Source organism: Rhizophagus irregularis, chromosome 15 (genome assembly GCF_026210795.1).
Source record: "Rhizophagus irregularis chromosome 15, complete sequence".
Lineage (NCBI taxonomy): Eukaryota > Fungi > Glomeromycota > Glomeromycetes > Glomerales > Glomeraceae > Rhizophagus > Rhizophagus irregularis.
In genome coordinates this window covers 1,384,865-1,397,581 of record NC_089443.1, presented here as the reverse complement: position 1 = coordinate 1,397,581, position 12,717 = coordinate 1,384,865, and the positions used below count along the sequence as shown (strand labels likewise).

Genomic DNA, 12,717 nt, shown 5'->3' with positions numbered 1-12,717 from the left:
AGAAAATAAATAATCTACCCTATATTTTATTTAATATGCTATAAAATATCGAGATTTGATATACAATTTATTTGAAATACTTTTGATTGATCCACATTCATCACATTTATTCTAAACTTTTTTTTAAAATTGTTCAAATCGATTATAACTACAAACAATCGCTCATTAATTACTAATAATCTAAAATTTTCCATTTTTGTTTAAAAGCATTTTTAGAAAAAATTATGAAGTATTTAACTAATCAATAATACTCTATACATAGGCCCCATAAAATTTAGACATCTCAAGCTTCAAAACGTGCAAAATTTAGTCGTATGATTTCTGTGTTACTCAAAAATCATCTCTAAATTAGTCATGACCAGTTTTGCAAGCATACGTGTCAAGTGAATTACACAACTGCAAATTTATTTGGTGTTCATATTATGTTACATATTCGTAATTATTCTTATGATCTTTATAAGGTTATGATTAAAAAATAGTTGAACATAGTAAATTATTTGAACTCAATTTTTTAAAGAAAATTTCCCCATTGACTGTTTAACGAATATATAATGTAAATATTTTTTTATTAGACAGCTTTCCAAACTCCGAATCAATTTCTGATTCTGATAGAAAATAAAAATTGTCATTCCTAATTTCAATGACCAATTAGTAATTCTTTTTATCATTTAATTGAAATATTTCAGGTAATTTTGTGAAATCGATCTCTCAGTCGATCGAAATTATTAGGAGGACCCAAGCAATACATAAAAAGGTAACAATATAGAGTAGAATGAACCTACGTGTAGATCTGGCTTGAAGCGTAGAGCTAAAGTAAATGAGTACCGATCTCTTGTTACCTATTTATGAGGTCTTGGGATGAATTAACCAAACATGTGATTTAAAATTGAGTTGGGTGATCACTGATCACAAAATTTAATAATAACCAATGATTTTCTTATTTTTAAATTGCGGTCCAAAAATAAAAAATCTATTATTTATCCATCATCCCAAATCCATCTAGGTCCTTCCATCCAAAGAGCTGAATAAACACTAAATATACCCTTACCAATATATTTAACAAGTTCAAAATTCTCAAAAGGTACTAGTATCCAAGTAATCACAAGCTTGAGTAGCAGCATTTAATTGAGTGTAGCGAATTAATTTGTCAATCTCTTTATTTCCTGATGTCCAATTAGGGATGGCAACGGTCGGTCATGGTCGGTCATCGGTCGGTCATGACCGGTCAAGAACCTTTGACCGACCGACCGACCGTTTGACCGACCATTTGACCGATCATTTTTTTTATATTTTCGCAGTGTTTTTATTAAGGCAATTGAAAAAACGTGCGAAAACGTTTATTTTTTATTAAATTATTAATAAAAAACGTTTTCGCAACGTTTCTATTAAAATAATTAAAAAAACGTTGCGAAAACGTTTTATTTTAATTATATTATTAATAAAAACGTTTTCGCAACGTTTTTTGTTAAAATGATTAAAACGTTTGCAAAAAACATTTTTTTTTAATTAATTATTAATAAAAAACGTTTTCGCGACGTTTTTTATTAAATTTTTCATAAAAAAATTTGGTCGGTCAAACGGTCGGTCAAACGGTCAGTCAAACGGTCGGTCAGAAGTCTTGACCGACCGATATCGGTCACGGTCATGACCGGTCATAATCGGTTAATGACCGTGACCGTTGCCATCCCTATGTCCAATGTCCAATATGGCAAGTTATGCTTCATTCAAAAGAAATTCGAGGTTTACCGCATTCTGAACAATCTTGGAGTAAATTTGATTCTTCCAATTGTTCAAAGTTATCAATTATATAATCACGCGTAACACGATGATCTGTTGAATTCTGTAGAAGAAGAGAAGGTCTGATTTTAATCTTACTAATTTTACTAATTGAAAATTGTTGGAAAGGGAATTAATTATATGGTGTCCATATATTATCAAAATTTATTATAATTCCTTGAATGGCAAATCAATTTGTATTCTAATGATTAAAATGACATAATTCTTTGGCTTATAAATTAACTGGTTTCGACTGGGTTGATGATAAACTCTAATAAAAGCCAAAACCAAACATTTTCTCGTAAAAAATACAACTGGGTGTTCATACACGTATCACGTGACTTTATTAAAAGTTGCGTAAAAAAAAAAATTTTTAATAAATATAATTTTAAAGGAATGCCGACAATTTTATCTTTATTCCTGAACTTTCAGACGTTGGTCCTCTTGAAAGTGATATTCAACCCGAAGATATTATAACTTCAAATACTTTCTTTGATAATACTCCTTCTTCCCCTAGTGTGGATAATTCTTTTCTCGTCTCTTTTAACAAATTTCACGTGACCAGAAATAAGAAAACTGGGTTTTAACAAGATTTATGAATTTAGGCGTTCAAAAAAGTTTCTTTTTTGAGGTTGTCGACCAAATACCCGACACCAATGAAATTCATCTTAAGATCATGTCATCTACCACTCGTTATTATTCCACGAGTCAAGTTCTGAATTACAAATTTCAAATCAGCAAAAGCCTCACTCACTTTTTTTCTGCACAAAGAGTTATTCCTCGGCGTATTCAACAAAAATATTTTAATCTTATTCGTAAAAAAATTACCGGAGCGTATCTTATTATAAGATCACGTAGACAAAATCACATGTCGAAATTACAGGACAAAAACATTCTTTAATTTTTCGTACAAACGATATAGGTTTTTACTTTGGCATTTTTCTTCCATGTCAGTTCGCTGTTCCTCATCTACATAATCCTAAACAGACTTGTGTCTGTTCCGTACCTAGCCCTCTTATTATGTCAGCAATAGATACGCCTGCGGGATTCATTTGTCACAAGCATTTAAGGAGATTGTTATCTCGAAGGCTCCAAAAGTTAAAAAAGATACGACTGTGGATTTCACTAATGATAAATCAGCCCATGCTAATCTTTTATTTTGTCGTTGGCAATATGGCCGGACAAAAGAGGTATTTTCTAATCGCTTAGGTATATCTTATAGTAGTGAAACTTATCACGCTGCTCGTGATGCTACTTCTATTTTACATCTTGGGAACAAGCATATGTACCGGAAAACATTATCGAATTTTCGAGTAACTACAAGTACTAATTTATGTACTAAGAAGAAACAAGAAAAACGATTTGAACGATCTTGCAGACGTGTTTTTAACAGAACGAAATCTCAACCTGGGATCGATCACTCTCCATCTGATCGACTAGCTATCGCTAAAAGATACCATCTTTTATTTCTGCCATCGCAGTATATCAACAAGCCCGTGAAACATATCATTGTTCAGGAAGCGCCCCGGACGCCGAAAAATATCGTTTTCTTATTCCTTATTTTCTCAAACGCAAGCAAATAAATTTTGCTTCGCTTGGTAACAAGATCTCTTCGACAGAAGTTGACATCGCACCTGTTGATTCCTCTTCCTCATCATCGACTTTATGCTCAGTTGCACCTTATAATCCAATTCCGGATAATGTTCATTCCTCATAAATATCGTGATATTATTCCGACAGAGCCGTTATATAGTACTCCTGATGGAGTCTTTATTGTTCCAGGTTCTCGTGAATGGTTTACTTATATGTCCACTTTAGAAAAAAAGATACGAGCTGATATTACGTTTCAACGAACTTGGGAAAAAGCTTTGGCACATCAACGCCGTGCAGACGAACTTAGAATACAACATGAATTGGATAAATCTATATAATTGGCTCGTTATACAGCTGAATCCGCTAAAAAAGAACTTGAAATCGCTCGAGTACAGAAAGAGCGTGCTGGTTATCTTGGTATAAGTGTTAAACATCTTCGCGTGCGTGAACGAGAAACGTTACTGTTAACGGGTTTTAACGACCGTTATTATGAAGGGAATGGCGAAATATCGCTCAGTACATCAAACATCATGCTAATCTTACAAAGCAAGAGCAAATACGTGAGGAAATGTCTTCTTAAATACTCTTCACCGGAGTATCTTCAGAAATATACTAAACACCGCAAAGCGCATACACCTGAGGATGATTCATATATTTTAGAGGAGACTCAAGCCCTCGAATTCCGTCCTAATAAACGGGACGTGGACCATAATTCTAACCTTTTATCATATCATGTTTCGATCAAACAGAAACGGCTTCGCTCTGTTCCCATTTTTATTGAAGACTCCACCATCTACAAATTTAAATTAGTTTTAATTAATTGTATTAATAGGAGTCAAGTACCCTTTTAAATAGGTTTTATTTCTAATAGTTTTTATTTTTCACCCGAATGGGTAAGGTTATATATTAACAATTTAGAATAGTGTGAACCACTCCACCTATGACAGTATTTACAGGTAGCGACTTCTGTCGAAATAAAGAAAAATACGGATCTTTAATTTTTTTGTTTTGGGTCATTTTTTTATTTTTTTATTTCGTTTTTATTTCCTCCGCTGATTCGGTCGTGTTTCAGTTTGAGTCATTTTCTAAATGTAGTTTGAGGCCTGATTTTTTTGGACGACTCTTTATTTAGTATTATTTTAACTGTTCTCATTTTTAATGCTTTCAGTTCTTTACTATAGTAATTGTCTCAACTATCCATAAAATAAATATAATTTTAAAGGAAATGCATTATGTGTATTTATTTTTGTCTGTTATGCAAGTTTACTTAAAGCGTCAAAGTTGATTTTGTATGCCAATTTTGATTTATTTAACAAATTCTTTTTTCTTTTTTTTCGTTAAATTTAATTCTGCCCAACATTAAATGATCAGCATAGAAATTTACTTTTTTGGAAACCAATCGTCGTTAAATATTAAGCTATTTAAACAACCACATAAAAAACGTACAATACCATGGTGAATGTCCAATAAATGTCAAGTAAATGTTCGAACGGGTCGATTTTCCGAACAAAAAACCGAACAGTGTTTGAACAATATTTTTTATAGGGTTTATGTAATAAAATTAATAAACCAAACTAAAAGACTGACAGGGCTGTGATCAGTGATCAGCATTAATAATGTACTGCACAGCCAAAATCTCGACACAGCCCATTAGAAGCCACCTTATTAAGTAAATTACTTTTTTTGATTGGTTTGAAATCAAACATCGGAAATTTTATTTACTTAACCGTAACAACAAAGCAGTGCCCCGATTTTAACGCGTCCATTCACGTTTTCTGTTTCAAAATACCAAGACGCAACAGAGTTAGACCGATTATTTTCTTTTATAAAAATCTTTAATAATCGTTCATGTAATAAATTAATAATAAAATTAATATAGGCAATGCCCCGATTTTAACGGTCCATTCACGTTTTCTGTTTCAAAATACCAAGACGCCAAGAGTTGAACAGATTATTTTCTTTTACAGAAATCTTTAATAATCGTTCATATAATAAATTAATAATAAAATAATAATTATAGGTGCAAAAACCACAATAAAGCAGTGCCCCGATTTTAACGCGTCCATTCACGTTTTCTGTTTCAAAATACTAAGACGCAACAGAGTTAGACCGATTATTTTCTTTTATAGAAATCTTTAATAATCGTTCATATAATAAATTAATAATAAATCAATATAATCAATGCCCCGATTTTAATGGTCCATTCACGTTTTCTGTTTCAAAATACTAAGACGCCAAGTCGCCAACAGAGTTAAACAAATTATTTTCTTTTATAAAAATCTTTAATAATCGTTCATATAATAAATTAGTAATAAAATCAATATAGGCAATGCCCGATTTTTAACGGTCCATTCACGTTTTCTGTTTCAAAATACTAAGACGCCAGAGTTAAGACATTCTGTCTGCAATTGGTGAATTTCACTTTGAAAATTGGAAAATTATATATAGTATATTTATTCGGATCTTAGTATTTTAAAGTAGTATACATGTTTATTGCATCAATTATCTGTCGTTATCTGTTATTATTTAATATGTAGTTTTGTGCAATATTATAAATATTTAAATGTTATAAATACATCGTTTTTTTGTATCTTTTTTTTCTTCTCCTTTAAATATACACATATTATTTTTTATCTCCTCCTTAATATACGTTATACAAACGAAAATGCCTTCTCAAAAAAGACAAAAACAACTAAGAAGACAAAGAATTATAAGAAGACATTTTCGACCTAGCATACCCATTAATAATGTGAGGCTTATCGCAAACCTTCCACAACAAAGTACAAGCGTTTTATTAATTGCTCAATTTTTCAGCGGATTTTCTTTTTATTGACAAATTATAGTCAATTTTTTTAAAAAAAATGAATATACTTGGCAAGTAAATAAATTTATTTATTAATCAGATTTTTTTATTTATACTACAAACACTAAATTTCTTCTCGTTAATGCATACAATATTTGAATTTCTTAACTAGTATTCTACATAAACATGGTTTCTTTTTCAAGAATATTGTATTATGCATTATACGTATCTTTCTTATTCCATCCATTATTATAAGTCTATAAGATATTACCCATTATAAGATATACCGGATCGTATTTTTTTTATCTATATAGCCTTTTTATATTTAATGGTCATCATGACAATTTCACCTTAATTTCCCTTATGTATCAATATGATTTATGGTTTATAATAAATTATGTATACTTAGAATATTTATAAGTATTATTATAACAAACTATTCAGTTTGCGAATGAATGTAAGAAAATCACAAAATCACATGCGAATAATGGTATCACAGCTTTAACTGTCAAAAAAAAAATTTTTTCTTTCTATCAAAGTACATTAGTTCGTTCCGAATTTCCGAATGGCAAAGTAGATAGGGTAAAAGTATGACTGATTAGTTACGTCTCTTTTCCTTATACATCAAGAAAATATCACACAACATGCATATAAATAACTGGTATTATCTCTATCTTTCGTATCCTTTTTTAATAATTAGTGGCTAAAGGGGCGAATTGGGATTTTTTTTCCACGTTTTACCAAAGGATTGTCTTTAATATTAAAACAATTGAAAAGTAAATAAAAAATACGATTATATAAATTTTTTTTTCAAAGATACGAAAAATCAAAAAAGTTTAAATATTACATGTTAAAAAAATTTTATGGAAATTTTCAAAGTCAGGAGATGAAAATCGGAACTAAAAATAAATAAATAAATAAATAAAAAGGATTGATCAAAATAAATTATATAAATATAAATTATTACACAAAATGAAAGAGATTTGAACCGAGTAAATAATAATTTTATAATAATTTTTTTTTTCGCACATATGTCGTTTATTTTCTCGTTATCTTCGATAACGGATGAACAAAGAATAAACCCAAAAAACTTTAATATTATTCTACAAATTACTTTTTTGTCCTCTTTTTAAATATCCATGCAGTATCAATACATGTTTTCCTGTTTCGTATTTGCAACACTTAATCACATGTTGAAATTATAAAACGTGAAAATGAAGGAGAAAGCAGAGAAATTACTGATACCAAAATTGAAAGATAATCCAATTAAGGACTTAATGCTTTCATTCAGCAAATATATGCCTCGTCTTTGTGATTTATATAAATACATGTGCGTTATCATTGCTTAGATAAAAGGAAGGAGAAGAAAAAAAAAGCTGTCAGTTGTGCGATATTATTTAAAAAATTCAATAACATTTCCATTTAAAGAAAATTAAAAAAGTTCGTTAAAAAGTAAACTTAACAATTATAATGAAAATTTACGCGACGTATCAAAAACGTGTACCGTGTACGTACGAGATACCCTAATATGGAAATGAAATTACAACTATGAATGCGATTAGTAAATTTCAAAGTGATAAAAACATGAATTTTAAACCCGAGATCTGGTTCAAACTACAGCAAGTCACGTGGTTTGTTCGAATGACGCTAGGAACCTTATTCTCAAGTATCGTGCTTGCACGAAAAAAAGTTTCGAGAAACAAATAAAAGGTCTCCTAATGGATCTCGTTATGGATTTCGAGGAATTTGACTGGACAAGGGCACCGCCGAATCAACCGTACCGCTACTGCATGTCGGACGACCTGCTTTTTGCTTCGTCGGTGTTCATATGGTGAGTTTAGTTTCTTGGGGATACATACTAACGTTTTTTTTAAGTTGAGTAAGGTTGTGGGTATTCGACATTGGAAAAGAAGTGGTTCTATTTTCTGAACAAGTGATAAGTTCGCTATTTGTTTAGGTTAGATCACATTTCCATATAACGGAGATATTCCCAATTCTACTTTTAGGTAGTTTAGTTCGTTTTGAGGACAAATTACTTGGTTTCTAGGTTTTGTAGGAGGGCACGGCAGGTATGGGCGTACCATTGCACTAATGGCTCGTGTAAATTCCTAGATAGTTGACGAGGGATAGTAGGAAGAGCAGAAATTGGGTAATTTTTTCCGGTCTTCAGTTTATTATGTAGAGTGAGGGTAGATCGGTTTGTTATGGGTCATATCATATGAGTATGAATGCCTCCGTGTATTTATTTCTGTAATTAAATAGGTATTTATCCATAAAGAAATGCGTTGCCAATCAAAAAAAAATAATAATAATCTTTGGAGATTTGCTCGTTTCGTGTTATTCTTATAATAGTAGACGTCATTAGAGAAACGCTAAATCAATGTAGGTTTACAAGAAGTCATGCACCGACTAATAACGCAAACGAATTATTAAGTCACAAATTAAAAATGATCCATCAAATCAAATGTAATAAATATTTAAATTCAGTAGTTGTATCCAATGATCATCAATTTAGTAGTAGAGTTACAAATTTATTTTTTGATGTCGATGGGATTAACATAACGAATTTTGTGAAATTAGGGTTATCAGTTGGAAATTAACGAAATAAATATTTTAATAAAGAAGATACGTCAACTTATCAATATACAAAAATTGGTAAAGTTTACTTTATATATCTGAAATTCTGAATATTATTCATTTATCTATTATTTAATATTTCAATCTAGCAACCACGTTAAATAAGTTGTTGATTTTAATGAAATAACAATAATATAATTCGTATATATATATTTTTTTTTAAAAAAAAAAATAATAATAAAAACAATATCTTATGCCTCAAATTTTCCTTCCGCTTTTCGGCTAAAAGTCGTATAATAATCTTCTTCACCGCTATGGTTTTTTCTGTAATTTTAGGAATTCACTTTTATAACCTTTTTAAAGAATAATTTTAAAGCTGAACATGTCAACACAATCTTGATCCCTTAATATTGGTTAGAAAAAGCAAATATTTATTAGTAGTTTAATTGCCGATCCGTCTAAGAAACGGCTATCGTATATATAAAATACATATAGCGAGTGAAATCTGGCGCGCGTACAATGTGAAGTCATTTTTTTTCTTAGTAAGTTATAATTATTTTAACATATTGTATTTCCTTGGGGTTTTTTACATATATCGTATGATTTTTATTAAAAAATATTAAGTTATAGCGGTTTCAGTATTTGTGAATTTATTGCCAACTACGCAATTTTCGTTAAATTTCACTCCGAACATATAATGCTAAAAAAGTAAAAATTGTGCCAATCTTAAACGAATTGACAATTAAATAATTAATAAATATTTTTTTTTTAGTAATTTGGAGTTGGTTGATTATTACTATAAACCATTTGTTGATATTTAAATTTAATAATATAATAAAAAGTTATCAAAGTTCGCATGTAAAAAGTGGAATATGACGCGCGTGAAATGTAGTTATTTTTTTCTCAATAATAAAGGTATAATTATTTTAACATATTATTTTCCTTGGTTTTTTTTTACATTTATCATATGATTTTTATTATATATAATGAGTTATTCCCTTCTCTAGTATTATGTAGTTTTCTCACAATTGTGAACCCCCGAAAAACACTGCTGATTTGAAACGAAAAAATTCTATCTCAACTTTACAAAAAAATTAATAAAAAGTATTGACCCTAAATAATATTAGTCATGTAACAGAATAATAACAATAGAATACTTTTAATTGCAAAGGTAAAAAAAATATGTAAGATCGTACTGGAATTACATAACTCCGGCTGGAATTATGCTTAAATCCATTTGCTCATTTGATGATAGACAATACGATCAAGCCCATGTATTTGTCACATGATTAAATTTCTCAACGTTAAAATTATTGGCGATACTGAGTGAAACATTAAATTACATAATCCGGTTTCACAACCACTTTTTCCATTCCTCCACGTGGATGAATATGCAACGGTTCCGGGTAAATTACGGACGCAAGTCCGGATTATTTTCTTTTTTTGGTACGTACAGCCTAAGCCTAAGCAAGCATGACTAACTGCATGATTTACGTCATTATGTAAATGTTATCATCATCCAGGAATTCGGGATTTTCACATTAAGCATACATACGTACTCTTATTATCTATGTTGGAATTTTAAAAATAGAGGATGATAGGATAAACAAAATATTGTTATTAAATTGGAACGGTATTGTAGAAAAATGAATTCACTTGTTCCATACAATGCATCTATGACTTTATGAATTTGTCTTATGAGTCAATATTATTTTTTCAAAAGAATATTACATTTTGTGGAAAAATTTATAATCCTAATTACCATACTACTTAAAAATATAAGATATTTGATTGGATATTTAAAGAGATGATGAAAATGTTAAAGACTCCCCCTTATAATATTTTAATATTAATGAAATTCATTGTTTGGTCACATGACTAGTAATTTCTTAGCGATACTGGTTCCACGTGGTTAAATATGATGTAACGGACACCGGATAAACCATGGCCGCAAATTCTTTTTTTGGTCTAAGCATGACTAAGTGACTTACTGCATAATTACGTCTGTGCAAAAAAATTTTGTTATAATCCAAAATAAGACCTATCCGCAGAGTTTTTTAGTTAATTTCAGAAATTCTGAATTTTTCACATTTTAAGCATACATACATACTCTTATTAACTATGTTTATTAATGATAGAATAAACAAATATTGTAATTAAATTGGAACGATATTGTAGAAAAAATGAATTCACTTGTTCTGCAAAATGCACTATGACTTTATGAGTTGTTCTTTATGGGTCAACATTTTTGTGAAATTCCAATTTCCAATTTTCCATACTACTTCAAGATATCAAAGAATTATTATAGGATATTGAAGATAAAGACTTTTCTACAAGGAAATATTTTACATTAATTAAAGGTTTACCCTTAAATCCATTTGATTTATTTGTTCATGATTATTCTTGGCAGAAGCGATAGTCACGTGATTCGCTACGTCCGGTAAATTTTAACGGACGCAAATTTTTTGGTCCATATAGCATGACTAAGTTATTGAGAAACTGACTGCATAATTTACGTCATATGTCTGTGCAAAAATTTTTTATCATCCAAAATAAGGCCTTTCCAGAGTTTCGGAAGGAAAATTCCAGGGATTCAAAATTTTTATTAATAATTTATGTTTATTGGAATTTTTTAAAAATAGATGATGACAGGACAAACAAATATTGTAATCGAATTGAAACGGTCTAATTGATATTGTAAAAGAAAATGAATCCACTTGTTCAGCACAATGCACTATGACTTTATGAATTGGTCTTATTGAGTCAAATATTATTATTATTTAAAAATACTACATTTTGATAAAAGAAATTTAATATTCTTAGTTCCTTACTACTTCAAGATATCAAAGAATTATAAGATACTTAATTGGATATATTCAAAAGATGATAATGAAAATGTTTTAAAGACTCTCACCTTACAAGGAAATATTTTAATCAATTAAAAAGTTTAGTTTTATGCATCAATAGAATAATAGAAAACACATGTTTATGAAACTTTAAAATAGCGTGTAATAAAAAATAACTAAAATTGTGCAATAACAGGAATTTTGAGATCAAATTTGGCAACGATCTTTTTTTTTTTTTTTTTTGACATAAGGATTTACATAAAAGTAAAGAAAATAAAATCCCATTTTTTTTACTGAAAATGGAAAATGCAAATAGTTTTTTCTTTATATTAAAGTAACTAGAATTTCTTTTTTTCTTCTAGAAATGGAGAATGTAAATAAGGTTTTCTTTGTTCCATTTTATTACGAACGATAAATTAGAATATATATCTTAAGGATAATATGTGTACTGTGTGACTAACTTTAATTATAATTGATATGATTTTCAAATATAGTTTTAAGTTTTGATATTTTATTATGAAAGGAATTTCCGTTAATTAAAAAAAAAAAAAAGAATCGAACCTATAATTACTATTTACATTGACGTCTAACTTATTTTAATGAGTGTCAAAAATTTTATAATTAAAATAAATAAATAAAGTCACATGAAATTTTGTAGTTCTCAGTTCTCACGATAAGAAAAAAAAGTTCAGTTACCGTAACCGTACACGATCCCAAATGCCTCAATTGGTATGGTTTGTCAATCATTATCTTGTGAATAGATTATTATTTCGATTGTTATTAATCAACATAATGCGAATATATTAAAGATAATTGTCGGTGCACTCATATACTTTTAAAAAAAAAATTATTACTAATGATTATTTCATAATATATTTTGAATAAAGGCAACAATAATTAGTCATCATTTTACTATATACTGTATAATTTTATTATATTCACATATAAATTGAGTAAAATATAATAGAATGCAGGGCGTTCACATTTGTAATACAAAAAGTAGATCATTGCCGTTTAGAGCATTATTCTATTTTTTTTTATTGTCACTATCATTATATCATTATGGGAAAAAATTTTTTTTTTCAATAATGCGGCTAATGTTGATGATAGATTGATATATTA

At 29.2% G+C, this 12,717-nt stretch overlaps 1 protein-coding gene across 1 annotated transcript; it reads left to right on the top strand.

Moving 5' to 3' along the window:
• Positions 1-3,476: 3,476 nt before the first annotated feature.
• OCT59_007037 (uncharacterized protein) lies at positions 3,477-4,220 on the top strand (the record flags this gene model as incomplete). Its single annotated transcript, XM_066144083.1, has 2 exons — positions 3,477-3,660; positions 3,724-4,220. The coding sequence occupies 2 exons, from the start codon at positions 3,477-3,479 to the stop codon at positions 4,218-4,220; spliced, it is 681 nt and encodes a 226-aa protein (XP_065998462.1).
• Positions 4,221-12,717: the final 8,497 nt, after the last annotated feature.